The following is a 27,450-nucleotide window of genomic DNA, read 5'->3' as shown; positions in this document are numbered from 1 at the left end:
TAAATGAGATGAATCAGATTTTAAAATTATTTAACAAGAAATTTTAAAGCAAACATAAAATGCTTTAATAATTACAAATCCTCTTGTAACAAATGAAAAAGAAACTCTCGAAGTAGCATTTAAAAAAAAAAAAAAAGACAGTTTTTTGGATATTAGCCATTATCAGTAAGTAGTGGTTTTTAAATGTTATTTTTAATTTTCCTAATAACAGTGATGTAAAACAAATCAAAACCACAATGAGATACTACATCACACCCATTAGGATGGCTATTATTCATAAAAACAAAAGATAATGACTGTTGAATTAGAAAAAATGGAACCTTTGTGCATGCACTGCTGGTGTGAATGTAGAATGACAGTCACCATGAGAAGTGCACACTGAATCCTTAAACTTAAAATTGAAAGCAGGGACTCAAACAGATACTTTCACACCAATATTCATAGCAGCATTACTCACAATAGCCAAGAACTGAAAACAACCCTACTGCCCATCAACAGATTAACAGATAAAAAGCGGTGTACACATACAGTGAAATATTACCCAGTCTTAGAAGGAAATTCTGACACAAGCTACAAAATGGATGAACCTTGAAGACATTATGCTGAGTGAAATAAGCCAGTCACAGACAAGTTTTCTGTCTGAAATTCACAGACAGATAAAGTAGAATGGTGGTTGCCAGGGCTGACGGAAAAAGAGATACTGTTTAACGGGTACAGTGTTTCAGTTTTGAAAAATGAAAGTTCTATGGATTCATGGAGGTGATAGCCTCACAACAATGTGAAAGTACTTAATGCTACTGAACTGTATATACTCAGAAATAAAGTGGAAAATTTTATGTTTATATTATATAATATTTGAAAATACATTTCTTTAAAAAAGAGCAAAGGAAGTGATGTGTGTATATAAACAAACTATTTAAAACAAAAAGTCTTGTAAAGTTAAAAAATACTAAAATACACGATAACAGAAATAAGTAACAGTAGTATTTAAGTTGGGAATTCATTGTTTCAGTTACTATTTCTGCATAATACAACTTCTTAACTTGGTTGCATAAAACAACCATTTGTTATGTTCATGGATTCAGTAAGTCAGGAATTCAGCAGAGCACAGAAGGGATGGCTTCTTCCATGAAGTCTGAGCCCTGGAATCATCTGACAGCTTGTTTACACATATTTGACACCTGGTCTGGGCTGCAGGGTGGGAGTCTTTCTCTCCATAATGGCTAGTTTGGGCTTCTTCATAGCATATTGTCTGGGTTCCAAGGGCAACTGGAGAGAATGAGAAAGAGAGGAAGAGAGACAGATCCAGCATGCCAGGCAGAGCCACATAACCTTTTACGACCTAATCATGGAAATCACACGTATTATATATGCCACATTTGATGTATGATATGTAGAAACAACTTCACTGAAGTGGATGGGGGGAAAAGGTGATGACCTAAGAAAGATCAGAAGTGAATCGAAGGCCAGGTGTGGTGGCTCATGCCTGTAATCCCAGCACTTTGGGAGGCCAAGGTGGGTGGATCACTTGGGGTCAGGTTCAAGAAGAGCCTGGCCAACATGGTGAAACCCCATCTCTACTAAATACACAAAAAGTATCTGGGCACAGTGGTGCGTGCCTGTAATCCCAGCTACTTGGGAGGCTGAGACAGGAGAATCGCTTAAACTCAGGAGGCGGAGGTTTCAGTGCAACCAAGATTGTGCCATTGCACTCCAGCCTGGGTGATAATGGCAAAATTCCATCTCAAAAAAAAAGGAATGAATCTGCTGGGCATGGTGGCTCACACTTATAATCCCAGCCCTTTGGAATGCTGAGGCAGGTGGATAACTTGAGGTCAGGACTTTAGGATCAGCATGGCTAACATGATGAAACCCCATCTCTACTAAAAATACAAAAAATTAGATGAGCGTGGCGGCTGCTGCTGCTACTCAGGAGACTGAGGCAGAAGAATCGCCTGAACCCTGGAGTCAGAAGTTGCAGTGAGCCGAGATCATGCCACTGCATTTCAACCAGGGTGGCAGAGGGAGACTCTCTCTCAAAACAAACAAACAAACAAAAATGAATGGAGTCTGTAAGACTGAAGGCAAAAGAAACTGTACATAAGCACTATTCTCTAGTTGATAAAACTGTTTTCCACAGTTTATGAGTCAACAATTCTGACACTCTTTTACATGTATACAGAAATGTAAAAGATAAGTAAATGGATGTTGAACGGTGAATGCCCAGTTTCTCATTCATGTAATGGGAGTTTACAGATAAACAAGAGGAGGAGGCTAGAATAATCCACATGGTAATGGATTAGAGTCAGAGACATCAATATGAACTTATGATTAGTTCAACATAGATACAGATAGTTACATTTAAAGATATTGATAGATATGTGCTGATACACAAGTTAGCATACACACACATACATTTACCCAGCTTTATCAGTTGAGAGGGTCTAGAAGCAACAACTCTACAGGAGTGACAGCACACCTAGCACTCAGATCTTGGTTTCCAATACTATTACCCAGTAAAAGAAATCATGATTTCATGAAGAAACGGCTGATTCTGGGATGGGGCAGGAGAGCATCTTGTGGCTCCAAAAGGTATGAAAGTGCTCAGAAACAACAACAAAAATGGGCTACGTCAAAGGGACACTGGAACCAAAGTAAGAGCTTCTATTAGCCAAATCTGGAACAATTTGAATAACAAAATAAACAGAAATGAATTATAAAGCAGAAAATAAAATTTCTCCATCAAGAAAAGAGCAAAATAAACCCAATCAAGCAGAAGGATGGGAAAAAATAAAGAGCAGAAATCAATAAAACTGAAAATAGAAAAACACAGAAAATTATTGGGGGAAAAAAACCTACAAAATGATAACAAAAGTGACAACCATAAGAAGACACCAACCACCAATATGTGGAATAAAACAGGCGATGATATCACAATAGATTTTGCAGCCATCAAAAATAGGGTAATGCTTCACTTTGAAAACTGGCACAGACAAAGATGCCCTCTCTCACCACTCCTATTCAACACAGTACTGGAAGTTCTGGTCAGGGCAATCAGGCAAGAGAAAGAAAGAAAGGTTATTCAAACAGGAAGAGAGGAAGTCAAACTGTCTCTGTTTGCAGATGACGTGACTGTATACTTAGAAAACCCCATTGTTTCAGTCCCAAAATTCCTTAAGCTGGTAAGAAACTTCAGCAGTTGGGAGGGTCTCAGGATACAAAATCAATGCGCAAAAATCACAAGCAGCAGCACACCAACACGGCACAAGTATACATATGTAACACACCTGCACGTTGTGCACATGTACCCTAGAACTTAAAGTATAATTAAACAAACAAGCAAACAAACAAACAAAAAACACAAGCATTCCTATACACCAACAATAGACAAGCGGAGAGCCAAATCATGAGTGAACTCCCATCCACAATTACTACGGAGAAAATAAAATACCCAGGAATACAACTTACAAGGGACGTGAGGGACCTCTTCAAGGAGAACTACAAACCACTGCTCAAGGAAATGAGAGGACACAAAGAGAAAAAAATTCCATGCTCATGGATACAAAGAATCAATATAGTGAAAATGGCCATACTGCTCAAAGTAATTTATAAATTCAATATTACTGCCATCATGCTACTACTGACTTTCTTCACAGAACTAGAAAACACTACTTTAAATTTCATATAGAACCAAAGAGCCCATATAGCCAAGACAATCATAAGCAAAAAGAACAAAGTGGAAGGCATTACGCTACCTGGCTTCAAACTATACTACAAGGCTACAGTAACCAAAATAGCTTGGTACTGGTACTAAAACAGATATACAGACCAATGGAACAGAAGAGAGGCCTCAGAAATAACACCACACGGCCGGACGCGGTGGCTCACGCCTATAATCCCAGCACTTTGGGAGGACAAGACGGGCAGATCACGAGGTCAAGAGATCCAGACCACGGTGAAACCCCGTCTCTACTAAAAAATACAAAAAATTAGCTGAACTCGTTGGCGGGCGCCTGTAGTCCCAGCAACTGGGGAGGCCGAGGCAGGAGAATGGCATGAACCCGGGAGGCGGAGCTTGCAGTAAGCCGAGATCGCAACACTGCACTCCAGACTGGGCGACAGAGCGAGACTCCGTCTCAAAAAATAATAATAATAATATAATGACATCACATATCTACAACCATTTGATCTTCGACAAATCGGACAAAAACAAGCAATGGGGAAAGAATTCCCTATTTAACAAATGGTGCTGGGAAAACTGGCTAGCCATATTCAGAAAACTGAAACTGGACCCCTTTCTTACACCTTATACAAAAATTAACTCAAGATGGATTAAACCCTTACATGTAAGGCCTAACATCATAAAAACCCTAGCAGAAAACGTAGGCAATACCATTCAGAACATAGGCACAGGCAAAGACTTCATTACTAAAACATCAAAAGCAATTGCAACAAAAGCCAAAATTGACAAACGGGATCTAATCACACTAAAGAGCTTCTGCTAAGCAAGACTGAACAGGCATCCTACAGAATGGGAGAATATTTTTGCAACCTCTCCATCTGACAAAGGTCTAATATCCAGAATCTACAATAAACTTAAATAAATTTACGAGAAAAACAAAAACAAACAATCCCATCAAAAACTGGGCAAAGGATATGAACAGACACTTCTCAGAAGAAGATGTTTACGTGGTCAACAAACATAATAAAAAAAAGCTCATCATCACTGGTCATTAGAGAAATGCAAATCAAAACCACAATGTGATACCATCTCGAATAGTGATCATTAAAAAGAAAAGCAACAGATGCTGGCAAGGATGTGGAGAAATAGGAACACTTTTACACCGTTGGTGGGAGTGTAAATTAGTTCAACCATTGTGGAAGACAGTGTGGCAATTCCTCAAGGATCTAGAACCAGAAATACCATTCGACCCAGCAATCCCATCACTGGGTATATACCCAAAGGATTATAAATCATTCTACTATAAAGAGACATGCACATGTATGTTTACTGCAGCACTACTTACAATAGCAAAGACTTGGAACCAACCCAAATGCCCATCAATGATAGACTGGATAAAGGAAATGTGACACATATACACCATGGAATACTAAGCAGCCATAAAAAAGAATGTTCATGTCCTTTGCAAGGATATGGATGAAGCTGGAAACCATCATCCTCAGCAAACTAACACAGAAACAGAAAACCAAACACCGCATGTTCTCACTCATAAGCAGGAGTAGAACAATGAGAACATACGGACACAGGGAGGGGAACATCACACACCGGGGCCTGTTGGGGGAGGGGGAAAAGGGAAGGGAAAGCATTAGGACAAATACCTAGGCTTAAAACCTAGATGATGGGTTGATAGGTGCAGCAAACCACCATGGCACATGTATACCTATGTAACAAACCTGCATGTTTAGCACATGTATCCCAGAACTTAAAGTAAAAAAATACATATTAAAAAAAACTCAAAAAAAAAAAAAAAAAAAGGATAATGCTATGAACAACTTCATGCTTACAAACTTGACAGATGATTAGAAAAAATGGACCGATACCTCAGAAAACACAAACTACCAAAATTCGGTCACAACAAAAATGATAATCTAAATAGTCTTATAACTATTCAAGAATTAATTTTGTTATTTAAAGTTCTTGAAAAAAAAAAAAATCTCCTGGACCAGAGAATTTCACCGGAGACTTTTACACCAAATAGTTAAAGAATTAACACCAATTTTACACAGTCCCTTCCAGAAATTAGAAAAGGGAATAATTTCCAACTCATTTAATAAGGCAAATATTACCTTGATACCAAAACCATACAAACACACCATTAAAAAAATATATAAACCAATCTCTCCTTACTTAAATACAAAAATCCTCGAAATTTTAGCAAGTCACATTCAACAATGTATAAAAAATAGTAATAATGCACAATAACTGACATTTATAGATAACTACATCCAACAACAGAAAACATTTTCTTTAAATGCCCATGAATCATTCATAAAGACAGGCAATATCTTGGGTCACAAAACAAATCTTCATAAATGTAAAAGAACTGAAATTACACAGTGCATACTTTTCATAAAGGAATCAAGATCAGAAATTAATATGTAAAAGATAAGAAATTAGCAAACACTGAAAAATTAACACACTTCTAAATAACCAATAGGCGAAAGTCTGAAAAGGTACTTAAAAATACACCAAAATAAGTGAAATGAACAGAAAATACAAGACACAAAACCTGTGGAATGCAGCTACAACAGTGCTGAGGGGGAAATTTATATGCCAAATGAATACATTTGAAAAGGGAAAAAGAGCTCAAATCAATAATACATCATGACCACATGGAAATTTTATGCAAGGCTGGTTAAACATTCAAAAAATCAATCTGTATAAGCCACCATATTAACAGATTAAGGAAGAAAAATCATATGATCATATGGATTTATGCAAAAGATGCATTTGACAAAATCTACATTACCCATGATTAAAATTCTCAGCATACTGGCAGGAAAAAATTTCCCAACCCTATGAAAAACATCTACTAAAAACTTACAGCTAACATCATATACTTAATGTGAAAGATAAAATGCTTTCTAAGAGCAGGAACAAGGCTAGAATTTTCACCCCGTCGTTTTTTTGTGTTTGTTTGTTTTTTGTTGTTGTTTTTTGAGACAGGGTCTGACTCTGAACTGGAGTGTGGTGGCACTAGCACAGCTCACTGCAGTCTCAACCTTTTGGGCTCAAGTGACTCTCCCACCTCAGTCTCCTAAGTAGGCAGGGTTACAGGTACCTGCCACTGCACAGGCTATATTTTTGTGTTTTTTTTTGTAGAGACAAGTTGTCACTACGTTGCCTAGGCTGGTCTCAAACATCTGGCCTCAAGCGATTCTCCCACCTCAGACTCCCAAAGTGCTGGAACTATAGGTCTACGCCACGGTGCTTGGACCCATCACTGATACTTAACACAACACTGAAGTGCTAGCTAATAACGGTAAGAAATAGAAATTAAAGACATAAACTAAATTTACCCCAAACTACCCAGTTAAAATTATTATTTTAAGTGGCACCGTACTAATTTCAGTTAAAATCATAGAATAGACATGGGTATCTAATATCATCATTATTAAACAACATTGACTCAGAGATTCTATCAAAGGTAAGCAGACTGAAATAATCAGATTAAATATAACAAATAAAACCTCTCTTTAGCTGATGACATGGTTATATAGCTTAAAGAAAACTAGAAGATTCAAATTTTTAAAGGTCTAGAATTAATTGTTTTAAAAACCTTGGTAAGTGCTGAATTAAAATTTTCTTGATATAAAAATTAGCCTCATAATTTAACAAAATGTTCAGAATAGTTCAAAAATTATAGTATAGTTAGGATTAACCTTAACAAGAAAGTCAAAGACCCAATACTATGAGGGAGGGGAGAATGGGAAGCCAGAAGACAGACTTTATTAAAACATTTTTTATGATAAAACATGAAATTTACCATATTAACCATTTATGAGTATACAATTTAATGGCATTAAGTACATTCATAAGACTGTGCAACCAAGACCATTTCTAGAACTTTTTCATCATCTCAAATTCTGTACATATCAAACATCAAAATACCATTACCCACTACCCTAATCCCCTGCAACCTCTATTCTGCTTCCTATCTCTAAATTTACCTATTATAAATACCTCATGTAAGTGGAACTACAAAATTTTTGCCCTTTTTTATCTAGTTTATTTCAGTTTGCATGTTTTAATGTGTTCAAGATTTTTCTATGCTATGTTACATAGCAGAACTTTGTTTTTAATGACTAATATTCTATTCTATGTATACATCACATGCTGTTTATCCATTCATCTGTTGAAGGACACTTGGCTTGTTTACACTTTTTGAGTATTGTGAATAATGCTGCTAGGAATATTAGTATACAAATGTCTGTTTCCGTCCTTGCTTTCAATTCTTTGGGGTATATATCTAGGAGGGAAGTACTGGGTCATATGGTAGCTCTATGTTTAACTTTTGAGAAACTATCAAACTGTTTTCCACGGTGGCTGCACCATTTTACATTCCCACCAGTGATGCAAAAGGGTTTTGATTTATCCATATCTTCAACACTTATTTTCCTTTTTTTGTTTTAAATAATAGCTAACCTAGTGAGTGTAAAGTGGTATCTTCCTAGGGTCTTGATTTGCATTCTCTAATGACTAAAGATTTCAAGGATCCTTTCATATATTCATTGGCCAATTGCATAACTTCTCTGGAGAAATGTCTATTCAAGTCCTTTGTTCATCTTTTATTTGGGTTGTTTGGTTTTTCTGTTGTTGAGCTGTAGAAGTTCTTTATATTTTCTGATTATAAATCTCTATCATCCTTATCAGGTAAATTATCTGCAAATATCTTCTCCTAGTCTGGTTGCCCTTTCACACTCTTGACAGTGTCCTTCAGATTATTATTATTATTATTATTTTTTGGAGACAGGGTCTCACTCTGTCGCCAGGCTGGAGTGCAGTGGTACGATCTTGGACTCACCGAAACCTCCAACTCCTAGGTTCAAGTGATTCTCCTGACTCAGTCTACCGAGTAGCTGAGATAACAGGCACCTGCCACTATGCCCGGCAAATTTTGGTAATTTTAGCAGAGATGGAGTTTTACCACATTGGCCACGGTGATCTCAAACTTTTAACCTCAATTGATCCGCCTGCCTCAGTCTCCCAAAGTGCTGGGATTACAGGCATGAGCAACCACTCCTGGCCTCAAATTAACATTTTTATAAGAAAGAAACAAAATTTATTTTATAAAAAACCTAAATAACATAACAAATGTGAATTCTCACAAAATTACTACATATATTAAATGCAATTCTAGTTAGAATTCCAAAAGTTTATTAGGAATTGGATAAAACTAAAAGCTCATAGAAAGAAAAAAGGCTGCAGAATGGCAGTGGAATAGTGAAGGTATTTATCTTTATATCAGGACATACTACAAAGCTACTATTAGTAACAAGAGTATGTGTTGGCAGAGGAAAAAAATACATCAAAATTCAAAAGTATGTTGAATGTTACATGAGATTTAATATAGAATAAAAGTAGTACATTTAGAAGAGAACGGATTTTTTTTTTTTAATTTAATAAACAGATCTGACACAACTGACCACCCAGAAGAAAACAAACTTAGAAGATTGTCATGTTATATACCGAAACACATTCCAGATAGTTAAAGACTTAATTTCTTTTTTTTAAAAAAAAAAAAAAAAAAAAAAAGGTTTTCAGATGAAAAATCTAAGTTGGGATAAGACAGAACTTTTAACTACAACAAACTTAAAGCTATAAAAGTCACACATTTAATAATTAAAATCCAACAGCCAATAAACATAAGGTGCTCAAACTCTGGCAATCATGGAAACGGACACTAAAGTCAAAATGAAATTGCTTAATATCAATGAATGGGCAAAAACGTGGAATAGTAAATAGACTATCAGGTAAAAGGTACTTTACACTATTAGAGTAAAAGGAAATTATAATAGCCTTTTCTGAAAGCAGGTACAGGCACAGACACTTACAAACACATATGCTTTTTTTTTTTTCCATTTATGGGCACCAATTAAGGTATAGAACGATTCAAAGGCTACCTCAGCAGAATGATAGGAGTAACGACTAAATTCTTATTTTAAACCTTTATTAACTCAATGGAGTAACATAACGCTCTTTTAATCTGAAAAATGAATATAAATAAAACTTTAAAAAGTAGTAGCACATATCACTGACTAAAGGAAATGGAGAAGAGAGAAAAAGAGCACTGACCATGGAGTTGTAAGGAAATCAAAAACGAATTTATCCATTTCACAATTCACAATTCTGTCTAGGCTGACCCTGACCTTCATACTCAAAGCAACACATGTACCATTAGCATTTCTCACTTTTTAAATATATCCAAGCAAATAACGCCCATGGAATGCCACCGACCTGATCTGTTGGTGGCTTCACTTGGTTCTACAACAAACTGCAGAGAGGCTTCTTTCTTCCTTGAAGAAACTGGAACTGACTTTGGATGTGATTTCTGGCACTGAGCACAGAAGAAATACAACATTAGAACTATTTTATTAACTTACCAATTCTGATGAAAGATATTTGTTTTTTAAATGGGGGGAAAAACAAGTATTCTAAAACAACAAACCAGCTGTTAAGAGTTTTATACTACTTTTTATTTTATTTCTAAAGTAATAGCTACTTTGGAAAACAATTTGGCATTATTCATTAAAGCTGAAATTTCATACAACCTATCACAGAAACAGTATGGCTCTAAACAGCAAACAACTATGTGGATGGAAGACTGAATAAACTTATTGAATAAATATAGTATAGATATATCATATTACATATGTAACAGTGGACCAAATAAACTACAATAATATAAATTATTATTTTAACCAGAAAAAAAAGCAAGCTGCAGAAGTACATAACAATCCTATCTATGTAAAGTTCAAAACAGCCACATAAAACACTACAGTATTTAGAGATTCATTCTGCAGGAAAGAGTTAACGTAGCAGGCCTGATATATTTAAAGGGCCAGCTTACAGGGCTACCCCTTGGTTGGCATCCGGAAACTTGACTTTTAGAATATTCCCTCCATTACCAGCAGACAAGGTTGCACCTGCTATGCCAGCCTGCCTAGACTGTTTGCATAAACACTGTGATTTGTGGTGAACATCTGCTTTCTTTCCTTCTGGGAGTGTGTAAAATTTTGGTAGGCATACGGTGCTTATGGGACCAACCCCCAGTGAAAACAGGCTGAGTTTCAAAAGGCTTCTCTGAGGAGAAAGAATATATACATGTTACTGCATTTCATTGCTGGAAGGAATGAGTACACTCTATATGGCCCGCTGGGGAGCCCAAGAAGCCTATACATGGATTCCTCCAGACTCTGCTAATGTACATTTTTCCCTTACTGACCCAGCTGTGTATCCTGGCTGAATGACTATAATAAGTATCAGTCATGAGTTCAACTATATGTCAAGTCTGCCGAGTCCTTTTAGTGAAACACCCAAATGTGGATGGTAGTGGGACCTCTGTCACAAGTGGTAGCAGAAGTGTGGACACAGTATTGGCACAGTACAGAAATGAATAAATGACAGGCTGATATGGTTTGGCTGTGTCCCCACCCAAATCTCAACTTGAATTGTATCTCCCAGAATTTCCCTGTGTTGTGGAAGGGGCCTAGTGGGAGATAACTGAATCATCAGGGCCAGTCTTTCCCGTGCTATTCTCGTGATAGTGAATAAGTCTCATGAGATCTCATGGATTTATCAGGGGTTTCCACTTTTGCTTCTTCCTCATTTTTCTCTTGCCACCACCATGTGAGAAGTACCTTTTCCCCTCTGCCATGATTATGAGGCCTCCAAGCCATGTATAAGGCAAATTAAATCTCCTTTTCTTCCCAGTCTTAGGAATCTCTTCATCGGAAGTGTGAAAATGGACTAATACACAGATCCACTACACTGTTGTTGAGTGACCACCGTATGGAATTCAATTCCATAAAAAGACAGAGGCAGGCTTTCATTCCATCTCTGCTCCCTCTTAATATCTCATTAAAGATTTTTAAAAACAAACTCAGAAGGATGAAGAGAAAGACAAAGGAGTAGATGAGACATGTCAGCAAACATTTTTAGGTTGAAAAGCAAATTACTGGTAATTAAGCAACCCAGAGAGAATGGAAACATGCTAGCAATGAAGAAAACCCAGAAGCAGACAGATTACTGTTTATGGATAAACCTATAAAGATTAGTAAAATTGCAAGACACCACTAAAAAAAGGGGGCAGGTCAGATGCAGTGGCTCACACCTGTAATCCTAGCACTTTGGGAGGCCAAGGCAGGAGGATCACTAGAGGTCAAGAATTCAAGATCTGCGTGGGAAACTAAGCAAGACCACATCTCTATGTAAAAATAAAAAATTAGCCAAGAGTGGTGGTGCATGCTTGTGGTCCTACCTACTCAGGAGGCTGAGGCAGGAGGATCACCCGAGCCCAGAGGTTTGAGGTTGCAGTGGTCTATGTGCACGCAACTGCACTCCAGCAATAGTGCAAGACCCTGTCTCAAAAAACAGAAGGGGCACGTAAACAGAGGGTGTTAAAAGTGCGTATAGTTGAATGTGTCTTTTGTCAGAGAAAAAAAAAGTGTGTATAGAAAGTAGTAAAACTAGCTGAGCGCAGTGGCTCACACCTGTAATCCCCATACTTTGGGAGGATGAGGCGGGTGGATCACCTGAGGTCAGGAGTTCGAGACCAGCCTGACCAATATGGTGAAACCCTGTCTCTACGAAAAATACAAAAATTAGCCAGGCATGGTGGCAGACACCTGTAGTCCCAGCTACTCGAGAGGCTGAGACAGGAGAATTGCTTGAACCCGGAGGCGGAGGTTGCAGTGAACTGAAATCGTGCCACTGCACTCCAGCCCAGGAGACACAGTGAGACTCCATCTCAAAAAAAGAAGGTAGTAAAACCGAGAAGCCCCTCCCAAACCTATCAGAAGATTAGATATTTACTCTCTTGAGTTTCTAAATCAGAGAGACTGTGACATTAGTGGCATAAGATACAGCTGAAGTTAAGGGCAATACATGAAAACCAGAGATATTAAGTAGGAGCATTCAAACTGCACTTTCCCCTCTGCCACATCTGACTGAAATGGAAAACAATCACAGTTAGACTCCAACAGCCAAGTGGGAGAGATTTCTTTGTCAGAAATACTTACCAGGCCAAGAGAAAAGAAAACTACAGATATTAACACCTGGACATCAACAATGAAATGGACCAAACTACACCACGGTGACATCCACCAGTTTACAAATTTTACTAGGCATATAGAGCTTCCAATGCATTTTAGTTTCCCACTTTCAAAAAAGAAGAGATAGCTAAGGATCACCGGACATATGAAAAAAGGCCAGGTAAAGAGCAAAGTCAGTAAAAAAGGTACTTGCAGAAAACAGAAACTGAAGAAATATGTATGAAACTGGTTAGAAGAACCTAAAGTCAAGGAATATAATAAAAATTTAGATCACTAAAGACAGAGGACATGATCCTAAAAGCCTGCAAAGAGGAAAAAAATAGTCACAAAGGATCATGAAATCAAAACAGTATTCTCAACAGAGAAGCTAAAATAAAAGAAAGCAACGTTTTTAAAAGTCTAAGGGAAAATATACCTGACTAAAAGGGAGGCTTGACATGAAAAAATATACTATTTTTTAATTAAAGGAAAATAATTTCTAATCTAGAATTCTGTACTCACCCAAATTACACGTCATGAAGGTAAAACCATGGTATTTTTAAACAATTAAGGTCTTAAATTCTCAGAAAGCTACTAAAGGATAAGTACCACCAAAAAAGGAGAGGCCAAGAAAAAAGGAAGATTTAAGATCCAAGAAATAAGAGCTGCAATTCAGGAGAAAAGCAAAGGGACTCCCTGTGATACAGGGAGAGTACATGACAAAACCTATGTAACAGGTCTAAGGGTAGATTGCAGAAAAAAAAAAAAAAAAAGAGCAGAGATAGAAAAGCTGAAAATGATAAATTAATGTGTCTACATATACTGACATTTATACTTAGACTTTTGTCATAGAAAACTGGTGACGAATCAGTCATAGGTGCACAGAAAGTCAAAAATGGAAAAACCAAAATTAAATCAAGAGAAAACTAAGAGCTGTACATAAAGAAAATGTAACCATTAGTACTCTACATAGCTGTGACTACTGAAACAGTCGTAATAATACCGTAAACACTAAATACTAATCCTACTAAAAATTATGTCGTACTAAAGAATGGAAGTTTATGTGTTGTGGTGGGAAGTAGAAACTATATGACAAATAGTCTAAATTTCCATAGTAGAAAGCCAATAAATAATAGCAAAGACTGAAAAAAAAAAATCAAGAAACAGCAATATAAACATTATTTAGAAATATGGAGTCAAAATACCTGGAAGAAAGAGCTAAGACTAAGAAGTTGGACTTGGAGGAGGAAAAGAGGGCTCTACTGTTCTTTGTGGAATTTATGGAACTATTTTAACTACCATGTACATAATGCCTTTGAGTTTTAAAATCAATCTTCCAACAAATTAAGAAGAATATTATGTAAAAAGATAAGGAACAGAATAAAATAGTGAACCAGAATAGACTGCTGATTCTTTGAAAATGCTAATGACAGAAAAATACCTCTAACAACACAGATTATTTAAAAAGGTGAAAATCAACAATAAAAAGAGAGTACTAACTATGAGAAAGATCATAAAGTTAACTATAAACAAACTGAGAACAGAGGAAATATTTCAAGAAAATTATAAAATGTCAAAACTGGCAAAAGAAATACAAAAAATGTAACAGATCATTAAATAAAGTGGTAATCACAAACACCCCACCAAAACAGCCCCAACCATGTTTTACAAATGATCTAAATTTGAAGAAACAGATCATTTTTGCTTAATCAAGTTATCCCAGAAAACAGAAGAGAAAAACTAGTTTCTTTTATGAAGTTCGGCTGTGTTTCAGATAAAACCTAAGGAGTCGTATCTTATTTTACTTAAAGACAAACAAATATGAAGTAATAACTAGACCTAGGAATCTCAAGTTCTCAAACAGAAAAGCCTGTAAGATAGGTAAGTCTTAAGTCTGATTTTATTTTCAAATCAAGTAAACAAATTCCATTTCTTACGTGGAAGGCCTGGGCCAAGCTTGCTGCATGGAAAGGATCTACCTGAAAAAAAACCCGAACACCTACAAAGTCTCTGTTGTTTGGAAGCATCCATCTCAAGGATTAGAAAAAAATTAATAATATAAAAATAAAAATAAAGAATATATGAAAAATAAAATTAAGAAAAAAATAATGAAACTAAAAACAATCAAATGAGAGGACCAACAAAGCCAAACTTGGTTTACAGTTTGTATATGATTTTTCTAATTAGTACTGTGCTTTTGAATAATTTGCCTTAGATTAGCTTCAAATACTTTATTTGAAAGTCTGCTATTTAGTATAGTTAAGTCAACCAATACTTTATTTCTGATCAAACTAACAGCAAGCAATTAAAACATATAATCAATAAAAGATTGATTTCCCCATATAGCAATGAAGTGCCTTCATTTATTAGAATATAACCAACCCTGTCAACCTGATTAGCAACTTCGATTGCTGCCCATTTTCCTAAAAACCTAATCTGAGTATTATTTTAGGGAAGTGAAAAATGTTTGTTATAATTTGATAATTCTAATTCCCATAACCCCAATTCCAACACAGAAAATATCAAATAAAACTTTTCACAAAATACCTCCTAATTTTACAGAAAGTCAACGGGAATATAGAATTCCCTTTCAAGAATAAGACTTATAAATAACTAAAATATACTTAAGTATATTGTGTATATACCTTCATTCATTAAAATATTAAACCTATACCAGCTCTTCTTCATCACTTACCTCTTTGCTTCGTGACTGAATACAAGTGTCTTTTATTTTGTGTGTGGAATAAAGCACTGATTTTGTAGAATTTGTACTAAAATCATTGGCAAGACCTAAAACAAAAGTATGAAATTTTCAAAAACAAGATATAGTGTAATATCTATTAGTTACAATTAAAAGTAGCTGTATATGACATGTGAAGAACCATTTGTTGACTCACTGACCACAATTAGCTTCAATCAAGTAGAGACCTCAGTTCAAGATTCAAATGTTCCTGAGAAGCATCAGGAAATGAGAAAAGCAAACAAAACACCTGAAGTATCAATATATGCCAGTTCTTCTTTCAGAGCTTGTACAGAAAGCATTCTTTTCTGTCACGTGCCCCTATTTCTTTGGGTGGCTTATTCTCTTATTCTAATACCTGCTGATGTTAATCAGCAACTGGAAAAGTTTTTGCAGTAATTTATGACTTCCTTAAACAGATATGTAAATCATCAAAGATTATCTCAAATTCTCCAATGATCCCAACAATTCTACACATCTGTTTTCATTATCTATTTTTTGTGGCTGGATGCAGTGGATCATGCCTGTAATCCCAACACTTTGGGAGGCTGAAGACGGCAGATCACTGAAGGGCAGAGGTCCAAGACAAGCCTGGCCAACATGGGGAAACGTGGTCTCTACTAAAAAATACAAAACTTAGCCAGGCGTGGTGGCACACACCTGTAATCCCAGCTACTTGGACGGCTGAGGAACAAGAATCACTTGAACCTGGGAGACAAAGGTTGCAGTGAGTTGAGATAGCGCCACTGTACTACAGCTTGGGTGACAGAGTGAGACTATGTCTCAATAAATACATAAATAATAAAATACTTTTTCTTATGTATAATTATGTATGGACTTCTAGATTACAGTAATCTAATGTGAACTAAAGGGGATGACAAATTATTGTCAAGTTATTATTTTTGTCAGTATTATCCTAAGTATACCAGAAGGTACACAAAGGATTGCATATGAACTCAAAATACCAGGGAAAACATTTTACATATATTTAAACCCTATAGGGTTTAAATTTTTTATTTTTTATTTGCTGCATTTGGTATTAATTACCATGACAAATTCATATTTTCATCCATCTAACCCTCAAATTCCATCTTGAAATGAAGACTTACTTTGTTCTTCAAAACAGTCTTGTAAGATTTTCAGAACATTCTGGCCTTGCTGTGTGTTAATGTCACGTGCCCTAATAAAGAAAGGAAAAATACAGCCTATCATTTTCAGAAGATATTTCTTTATATTACCATCTATTTGAAAATTCCACATCACATTGTAAAATATTAATTTACTTAATATGTAAAATATCTTTACTATCTGAAGACAAAACAAGTACTTGAGGGTCTATACATTCCCTGAACTGAACTCTTTCCTTCCTAATAAGAATTAGTATATCATAATCTACATTAATAATTAATATTTCTTAGTTGAACAGCCATGTCTAAAGCTGTTTTAGATTACTGCTGTATCTCAAAAACACAAATTTTTTTGAATGAATCCAATCAGTCCTGAAATGCTTCTTTAACAGACTTTACAGTCACATCTCCAAATAACAGATTCCTCCCTATAAATTCTCAAATGCATTTTTGATTCAGTATCATTGATTAATCTTAACAGTTTATGAATCAGTATAAATTTTAATTAAAAATTATATTGAGCTTGTAGATTCACACACAGCTATACAACATAATAGAGATCTCTTGTTCACTTTACCTAGTTCTCCTCAGTGCTAATATTTTGCAAAACTATAGCATATCATCACAATCAGGATACTGATACTGATAAAATCTACCAATGCTATTCTGATTTCTTCAGTTCTACATGTACTCATTTCTGAATATACTCATGTTTGTATTTATTTCTACACAATGTATCACATCTGTAAGTTCAGATAAAACAACCAGAGTCAAGATACTGAATAGTTCCATCATCACAAAGATCCTCTATTGTCCTTTTGTAACCATAACCACCTTTCTCTCCTCTCCTTCCTGCCTCCTCTCATTCCTACCTCTGGCAACTACTAATCTGTCCTCCATTTCTAAAATTCTGTCATTTGGAAAAAATTATATGTAACTAGAATCATATAGTACGTATCCTTTGGCCTTGGCTTTTTTCACTCAACACAATTCTATGGAAATCAATCCAAGTTGAATGTATCAATATTTCATTGCTATTTAGAGTCAAGTAGTGTTCCATGCTATATGTGTACCACAGTGTTTAACCATTTACCTGTTGAAGAACATCTGGATTTCAATCAGTAAAAAACTGACATGCATCTCTAACAGGGTGGACAAACTTTTGCTTAAAGGGCCAGATGGTAAATATTTTAGGCTTGTAAACCATAGTTTCTGTCACAACCAGTCGACTCTCCCATTCTAGCCCGAAAGCAACCACAGACAGTATGTAAACAAAGAGGCATGGCTGTGTTCCAATAAAAAAATTGAAACAAAACCTGTGACAAAACATTTGGCTGGCCTATCAGCCAGAATTTACTGATCCCTGATCTACAACATTCCTATTATTCTTGAGAGCTCGAAAAGTACTATATATGCAGTAAAGATTGTGAGCCACAGTGCATTATCAGGTCATCCGTCATAAAGTTTCATAACTGAAAGATCTCAGATATCATCCAGTCCAATAATTATCCAAATAGATGCATAAGTTACTTTTGGAGCTTTGCAGAAATACACATAATTGGTCACTTCCTAGAGACCAATTTAATCAGATTTCCTAGGGTGACGGAGATAATTCTGAGGTGCAAATCTAGTTAAAAACCACTAGCTGAATCCTATGCCCTCATTTTGCAGACAGGCTAACTGAAATCCAAAATGGTCAAATGGCCTACCTCAGTTTGTAAACCTAATTAGTATTAGTGGCCGGTTTTCTACCAGAATATATATATAGGTGACTGTTACAAATTCTGGCCTTGACACCACCCCAAAATACCACCTACAGCTATAAATACACTCCTACTGTTACCTATTTCAAGGAGGAGATCCAGAAACATCAGATTTTCCAAGGTGATAATGCAGAGTCACTATTAGAACACAGGTCACATTAGTCTAGGCAACAGCTTTTTCAAAATCCATCAAATTCATCTTTTCTTCCCCCTTGTCATTATTACCTTAGCATAAAAGCACCTCCATCAAGTCTAGATTACTACAACCCCTTCCTTAAGCTACTCTGTAAACATCAAACATCTTTGCTTTTTTAAATGTGTGTGTGTGTTTACATCAGATAGCCCTTATTCCACAGAAGATTTAGGACAGCTTATTCAAACCTATAATAGATACCTAAGCCTAACATATCCATTTTATGGCTCAATCCAACTCATATGGTCTTGTTTTCCACTTCTACCCAACATATTCAACCTTCTTAAATCAGGTTTCTGCTACCGAGAAATGTATGTATTCCTACTTTGGTTCCTTTGCTAAGTTACTTTCTATGTCTGGAATGAACTTTATCTTAGTCTTTCAATACCTAACCTATTCAAGGTCCACCAAAGTTACACTACAACTTTAAAGCTTTTCTTAATATCAACAACAGAAATCCCTAATTTCTCACATGGCTGTCTATACTGCAAGTTAATGCCTAATTATATATAGGCGTACTCTCTCTGACACACAAGTCATTACTTCAGTATTATAAGTACTAATTTTTGTCCATTAAAGTATTTCACAAATGTACATATACATCTTCCCAATAGAAATGAAAGCTTCTTGGAAGCAAAATAACATACTTCTGTGCCCTATCGGACCTACTAAAATCACAGCTCAATAAACAAGAAGTTATTCACAATAACATCTTCACTTTTAAAAACATGCTTTTCATCCTATTACTAGTAAATATTTAACTAGAAAATTTACTTTTTACAGGTTTTACAACTAAAAGAAGGACCAAAACAACCCAAATAAGCATCCAACAAATAAATGCATGATAGCATGTATTATTTTTCTTTTTGCCCCACTGAATAAGCTATATCTTTCTAATTTTACCATTTGATTCATTCTACAAAATGCGTTTCCCATGGCAGTCACTTAGTCAGAACTGAGACTCCCTCTTCCTGGTTCCACTATTTTATCAGGTGAATTTCTTTTTTCACAGCCACAAAGTCATTGCACTGCTTGCATTAACATTCCGTTAGTATGAAATGACTACCCTTAATCAGTGGGCATAGAAATCATTATTTTAGTCAGAGGTGATAGTTTTTCCTTTCTTCATTTAAAAATCTATTAACGATGAGAATAAAAATAATCTTAAAAGCTTAAGTATATAAATCACCTGGAAGGTCGACAAAATCTTCTTCTGTAGCCATTTTTGAGATGATCCTGAAAGAAAAGTAAATCATCAATTTGGTTTAAGATACAGCAGAATAAAATTTATTTTCAAAGTAACTTCATCCAGCATGGGCATGCTATACACCAAACATCTCCTAAGGGCTCAAAACAATTCTAAGGTTATGATAGGCATTTAAAAATTGAACGGCCGGCATCTGGTAAGCTTTATTCCGCTTCTCTCCCCACAGTGAGAATGGCTTTATTGCTTTTTTCTGATTATATATAATGTAAACAATATATGTGCTCATAGAAAAAAATAGAGATTATATTATTCTTTCATACAACTCTTTATGTTTATATGTATAACGTCACACAATGGGAGATCATCGAAGCTGAAGAAGAGGAGATAAATTAGAAAAGAAATGATACGGGTTTGATATAGCAACCATAACCAAAGTATGAAATATAGAATAGTGAACACCAAAGAAGTCCAGAAATATGTAAACAAAATATGAGTTGCCGCCCCCATTAGTCATTTACAGCTTGTACCTTTTAACTAATAGCTGTCTTTAAGAACACTGTCGATAACTGATGCTCCATAAATCAACCTCAAGAACTGCATATAAGGCCACCATTTTGACAGAAGAACTGAAAACGTCAAACTATTTCGGGACATACTTGTTACATAATCTGTTTCTCCCAAGTAGCAAGTGTGACGCAAAGGCACATTTTTAAGGCGTTTCAATACTTCTACCATGGGGAGAAAAGTATTTGGAGGACGAGGAACTGGAGCTAGACTAAAAAGCAGACGCCAAGATCGCGCCACTGCACTCCAGCCTGGGGGATAGAGCAAGACTCCGTCTCGAAAAAAAACCCCAACAGAAATCACAAGCACCTCTCAAGAGTAAGACGCAGGCACAGACGAAGACACGAAAACTTAAGAAATAATAAAAGTACAGTAAATTAACTCCGATTATCGACACACGATCACACTTGATTTCAAAAATTCCTGCGGCTTTCCCACTGAAATCCCTCATGGACCACAGCCCCAGCCTAGCATTTCCTTCTCCCCCTCCTCGGGCGCCCGTGTCCCCAGCCAGCCGCTCAACCGCTTGCCTGGAGCGCGAGGGCCCGCACTTACTAGACCCGACGCAGCCATGCTCCGGCCCCGCTGAGCCAGCGCAGGGGTCTGAGGTGGAAGCCCACACGGACCACAACTCCAGGAGGCCGAGCAAGAAATGAACCGTCAGACTACCAGGCGGCGGCCAAGCAACACCCCTAAGTACAAGGCGACAGCAGCAAGCACTGCGATCCGGAAGGCGCGCGCTAACAACACTTCCCCGCCATTAGCTCCGCCCTCAACAAACAAGAACGCTCGGCGCCTGCAAGGGTTTGAACCCAGCGGCACATGCGCAAAACGGACTGCGCTGTCCAATAGGAAGCAAGCGGTTAGTGAGCTCGCCCCTTCTTGCTCTAAGCCAATGGCCCTCCCGCCCGCAGCTCCGCCCGCCCTATCTCTAGCTGCTCTGCTCTTCCCACCTCCCTTCCACAGCGCCGCGTCGGGGACAGGCGCGAGAGTGGGCTTTTATTTGGAAGGCGCGGTCCTGGGAACTGCTCCTTGTGCCCAATGTAAAACTTCTCAACAGTTCTATTAAAGAAAAATAAGTAATACTTGGAAGGATGAGAGGTAGAAATTGAAGACTTTTTTTTTTAACAGAATCTTTTTGAAGAGATTTTTCTAATGCAAATTCGTCAGCCACGCCCAACCCATCTAACTATCATCTCTGAAAATAATTGAATAATTATGTGTAATAATGGTGATGATGGCTTGTATTCTTTTTTAAGTATGTGGGTGATGTTTTTATGATGCATTGCCAACAAATGACCGGCGTAAATAGCTATCATTTAAGTATGATGCACTGAAAAGAATTCTATACAGAATCCTGAAACCTGCCAGCCAATGACTAGCTGTGTTATGGGGAGAAAAATTTCGGCACCATTCTGGGTGTTTCCATAGTGATAGAATGGAAGTCTAAATTAGACGCGCTGAAGACTTCTCACCTGACCAGTGTATGATTCTATGAAGCTGTGTCTTATTTTATTATTTAATTTAAAATTACAAGAAAATTCTAATCAGAAAGTAGTTTACTCATTGAATAAATACATTAATCAGGAGTTGAGCTAATAGATTTTTAAAACATGTAGTGCTTTAATAAATGCTGTCACCTATGAAAGCCAATTTTTTATTTTATTTATTTTTTTGATAGGAAAGAAAGAGAAACTATGAACTCTGACAGAAATTAGGCCTAGATTGCACTCCATTCCATTAATTCTGCCATTATGGGCAACTAAGTTATCTGTTCCTTAATTCTCTTGTCTGCAAAATGAGAATAATATTAAGTGGTTGAGATGTTGTAATTGAATAATTCCTGTTAAGATCTACGCACAATGTTTGGAACAAAGTAAGAATTCAATAATAAAGCTGTTGGAATCATTATGGAGACACTTTTACTATGTTTGGCAGTTTTGCCAATCAGTCCACATTATATATAATTTGGTACTATCACATTTGGAATAGATAGTAATAAACACTAACATTTATTGAGTGCATACTCTATGCCCAGTTCTGTAAATGCTTCGCATGCATTGAAGAGAACAATTAATATTCCTGTTTTATAAACAAGGGCACTGAAACACAGAGAGATAAGTGTCTTGCCCAAGATCACATCACCACTAAATGGTAGGATGGGGTATTATCCCAAGAATTCTGACTCCACAACTGAGCTCTTAATCACTACACTCTTTGCCTCTGGGTAAGAAATTTTAGCAAGCACACTTATAGATGTAAAGTCCCATATGTAAAATTATATCCTCCTGCTTCCACTGGAAACTAAGTCCCACAGAGGGTTTTGAGAAATTTGAAATGCAATGGCTTGTGCTGCTGTAGAATGCAGGACACACAGGGTGCTGAGGATGAACTATTCTAAAGAAAATGGAGCAGCACTCTTATAAAAACAGTTATGGAGACGCCACAGTTTCCAGACAAACGTTTTACTTCCATATTGTTGTAGTGCTTAGTAGCTCCACCATGGTTTTAGTATCCTAAAATAGGATTGCTAATTAATGGGGGGAGTAATATTTATTTAAAAACCCAGGTTTGTCTTTATAAATCTCCCCCCAAAATACATCAAGATTACTTCTTATGAGCTGCTAATGCAATCTTGAAGTTTTCTTTCACAACTACTTACCTAGTTAAGGGTGTGTGTGTGTGTGTGTGTACTTACATATCAGTATATGGAAGTATTAACATATACATAATTAGATGTGTATATGGGAACATAAAGTATCCAGAAATTTGTCTTGAAAGAGAAGCAAAAAAACTTTTCATTACTTATGGTTTTAGGTAGATAATTTAAAATTTGTAAATATTAAAATTATTTCAAAGAATATTTTGTTTTAGATCTTTGATTTCCATCAAACAATTATGGTATGAGTATTTACTATCAACGTGTCTTCCATTAAGTGTTAGCACAAGAATATTCACAACTGAACTAACCACTTAAAAATTAGTCTGTATTCATTCCCATCCCACAGCTTAACATGCGCATCTGTCCATTGAGATACAAATGTACCTCAATGCAGTGCAATACTCTTCAGCAATAAAAGCAAACTACTGATGTACAATATGGATGAATCTTGAAAGCATTGTACTAAGTGAAAGAAGCTGGATATCAATGACTGTATGAAAAGAAGTCAAATCGATGGTTACCAGGGGTTGAGGAGGGTGGGGGAAAAAGGCTATAAAGGAATATGAGGGAACTTTTTGTAGTGCTGAAAATATTCTATGTCTTGATTATGATGGTAGTTACATGGCTATATGTATTTGTCAAAATTCCTAGTTAGAACTGTGCCCCTGAAAAATGGTGACTTTTTTTTTTTTTTTTTCCCTAGAAAGATCTTGCTCAGTCGCCCAGGCTGGAGTGCAGTGGCACAATCAAGGCCCACTGCAGCCTGGACCTCCTGGGCTAAAATGATTCTCCTGCCTCAGCCTCCTGAATACCTGAGACCACAGGCATGCACCACCACACCCTGCTAATTTTTGTTTTTTTTTTAATTTTTTGTAGAGATGGGATCTTCCTATGTTGCTCAAGCTGGTCTTGAACTCTTGGGCTCAAGTGATCCTCTGGCTTCTGCCTCCCAATTGCTGGGATTACAGGAATGAGCCACCACACCTGGCCAAAATAGTGACTTTTGCAATAAATTATACCTCAGTAAATCTGTGAGAGAGATAACGAAAGAGAGAAAGAGAAAATGAGAGAGACTCAAAGGCACTGTATGAAAACCAAATGCAATGTATAAACTTTGATTAGGGTCTAGTTCAAAACAAAGTAACTGTAAAGAGCATTAAGCAATAAGTGAAAATGAAAAAATTAATTTTCAGATGATATTAGAGAATTGTAAAGTTTTCTTAGGTATTATAATGTGATTATATTTATGTAATTTGTCATTACTCTTAGGATATGCATATCAAAGTATTTAGGGGTAAAATGTCTTGTGATATTTGTAAGCACTTTGAAATTGTTAATCATAAAGAGATTTAGTTAAATAAATATGGAAAAATGTTAATTATTGAACTTAGTTCGTTGGTATGTTTAACATTACTCTTTCAGTTTCTCTGTGTATTTGAAATATTTCATAGAAAAATGATGAAGAAACTTGACCTTAATAAAATTGCTTAAGTTCTAAAAACTTTTCCAAAAACATTTGTTATTTATTCTGCAAAAGTCAAAAGTGAAAATATTAGCAAATGATTATCATATAATTTTGTCAGAAAAATTATACATGAAAAATGAATTTTTTCTAAAAAGCATAGCATAGTTGCAATTATAACAATATTTGCTAAGATAAAATAGACTTATTTTTATGATTTTGGTTTTTTTTATAATGTGATTTTTTTTTTTTCTTTTACTCCTTACTGCCAAATGTTGGTCCTTCTGTTAAGGAGATTCATTTAAGTATCCTTTTCTGATAAAAAATTATCCTCCAATAGAAATGCTATCTATGCTATGTAGATCATAATGGAAAAGTTAATAAAGTGTGCTTGCAATGTACAGGTAGGTGGCAGCAATGTTTACAAAAACAGTTTTACAATGCTATGAGTTGTTAAGGTCTGCAATGAGTCCTTAATTGTAAAGTGCTGTATAAATTAACTGATCTTTACATTTCCTAAATTATCTTTGTGTCAACCATTGCTTATTATAGTTATATTCTATTATGTACACATTGTTTCTCAACTCAAGATCACAACAAATAACACTATTCTGTAGATCTCCATTCTGCATCCTAGGATAGTTTACTTCTAGTCAACTTATTTTCTACTCACACAAAGGAAATTTTGTCACTGAAAACATATTAAGATTTTCAAAAGCTTAATAAAATGGTTCTGCATTATAATTTTACTGTTGAGAAGACTTAAATTACCTTGAGTGAAAATTGGCAAGTAATGTAGGATACAGTTTTTAAATTTCAGACAGTCATTGCTTTGCAAAGTAGTGCAGGACCCTAAAAAAGACCATGTAAGCTGAAACCATGCAAACCAATCTTTGCTTGGGAAAAATTCTGATTGTTTCATGATCTTTAAAAAAAAATGTATCAGTTGGACGCGGTGGCTAATGCCTGTAATCCCAGCACTTTGGGAGACTGAGGCGGGCGGATCACCTGAGGTCAGGAGTTCAAGATCAGCCTGGCCAACGTGGCAAAACCCCGTCTCTACTAAAAATACAAAAATTAGCTGGGCACAGTAATCCCAGCAGTAAGCTGGGCACGCCTGTAATCTCAGCACTTTGGGAGGCCGAGGCAGGTGGATCACAAGGTCAGGAGATCAAGACCATCATGGTTAACACCGTGAAACCCTGTCTCTACTGAAAAACACAAAAAAATTAGCCGGACATGGTGGCGGGCGCCTGTAGTCCCAGCTACTCAGGGGGCTGAGGCAGGAGAATGATGAGAACCCAAGAGGCAGAGCTTGCAGTGAGCCGAGATCGTGCCACTGCACTCCAGCCTGGGCAACACAGTGAGACTCTGTCTCAAAAAAAATAAAAATAAAGATACAAAAATAGTCAGGAGTGGTGGTGAGCGCCAGTAATACCAGCTACTCAGGAGGCTGAGGCAAGAGAATTGCTTGAACCTGGGAGGCAGAGGCTGCAGTGAGCCGAGATCATGCCACTGTACTCCAGCCTGGGCGACAGAGTGAGATTCAGTCTCAAAAAAAAAAAAAAAAAATTATCAAAATATTGACATGTCTCTTACTGTCAGTTATAAATTTATGGGGAAATGAAAAAATAGTAAAACTAATACTTATTTAGCACATTGTAACTCAAAGCATTAGAAACATTGATCATTAAAGTGCTTTAGTTCTCAGTTTTCTTTTCTCTTTTTTTATTTTTGGCTCCTGACAGGAAACATGCTTAAGTTCTTTGTTAAAAAAAGAAAGCTATCAAGAATAGTTTGAATAGTTCCTGCCTTCTTCTCAGCTTTAACTTATGATACAGAGTGAGCATCTTTTGGTGAATTGTTATACTACTTTCTAAGCTTGGGTCATTTTAAATTAAGTATTTGTAACATATTTGTAAATTCAAGTGTCTATGGAAACTCATAAACATAAAATACCAAAATGGTAACTTGCAGACAGTACCTAAAGTAAGAGTTGTTTGGTTTTGTTTTTCCAAAGGCTCCATCATTCACCTAAAAGTAAGAGACAAAAGGAAGATAAACTAGAAGCAAAGACACAGGGCAGAAATGATGGGCTGTTGACACAGAGAAAACCTGACTAATACTGAAAAGTATGGCCAGGCACAGTGGCTCATGTCTGTAATCCCAACATTTTGGGAAGCCAAGGCAGCAGGATCACTTGAGGCCAGGAGTTCACAACCAGCCGGGGCAACACAGTGAGACCCAATCTCAACAAAAAATCAAAAATTTAAAAATTTAGCTAGGTGTGATTGCATGTGACTAGTTTCAGCTACTCAGGAGGCTGAGGTGGGAGGATTGCTTGGGCCCAGGAGTTTGCACCATGGCACTCTGCCTAGGCAATAGAGCAAGACTCCTTCTCTTACACTAACAATAAAATTTTTTAAAGTGTTCATGTTGACACAATGGAACTAGATTATGCGGCAACTTCAATGTCAGGATAACTTTTCACTTATCCTATAGACTATGGGGAACTGTGGTCATCAGGGTTCAATTACATAGAAGAAAATTTGTAGCCAGGCACGGTGGCTCACGCCTGTAATTCCAGCACTTTGGGAGGCCGAGACGGGCAGATCACCTGAGGTCGGGAGTTTGAGACCAGCCTGACCAACGTGGAGAAACCCCGTCTCTACTAAAAACACAAAAACAATTAGCCAGACATAGTGGCACATGCCTGTAATTCCAGTTATTCAGGAGGCTGAGGCGGAAGAATCACCTGAACCTGGGAGACGGAGGCTGCAGTGAACCGAGATTGCACCACTGCACTCTAGACAAGGCAACAGAGTGAAATTCCATCTCAAAAAAAAAAAAAAAAAAAAAAAAAAAAGGCCATTTGTGATGGCTAGTTTTGGCAAAAAGGGATCTGCTACCTGCATTTAACAGCTCATAAAATTCTTGAGAGGATGAAGAAACCATGTA

The 27,450-nt window shown here is 36.5% G+C and overlaps 1 protein-coding gene across 2 annotated transcripts in view; it reads right to left on the bottom strand.

The window, feature by feature from the left end:
• Positions 1–21,169, bottom strand: part of CENPC (centromere protein C) — a 74,625-nt gene extending 53,456 nt beyond the window's left edge. Inside the window, exons 1-5 of one of the 2 annotated variants that reach the window (XM_007998583.3) lie at positions 20,924–21,169; positions 19,787–19,833; positions 16,624–16,694; positions 15,470–15,564; positions 9,980–10,079 (exon numbers count right to left, since the gene is read on the bottom strand). In XM_007998583.3, coding sequence (XP_007996774.3) covers positions 9,980–10,079; positions 15,470–15,564; positions 16,624–16,694; positions 19,787–19,833; positions 20,924–20,941 — 331 coding nt within the window. In that variant the 5' untranslated portion in view covers positions 20,942–21,169. Of the gene's footprint in view, positions 1–9,979; positions 10,080–12,002; positions 12,103–15,469; positions 15,565–16,623; positions 16,695–19,786; positions 19,834–20,923 lie in introns of those variants that run through there. The other variant, XM_007998585.3, reaches the window with a different exon arrangement.
• Between the last annotated feature and the right edge of the window lie 6,281 nt (positions 21,170–27,450).

The sequence above is a fragment of the Chlorocebus sabaeus genome, chromosome 7, assembly GCF_047675955.1.
Source record: "Chlorocebus sabaeus isolate Y175 chromosome 7, mChlSab1.0.hap1, whole genome shotgun sequence".
Classification (NCBI taxonomy): Eukaryota; Metazoa; Chordata; class Mammalia; order Primates; family Cercopithecidae; genus Chlorocebus; species Chlorocebus sabaeus.
Note: the sequence above shows the minus strand (reverse complement) of the source record. Positions and strands in the feature narration are given on the sequence as shown.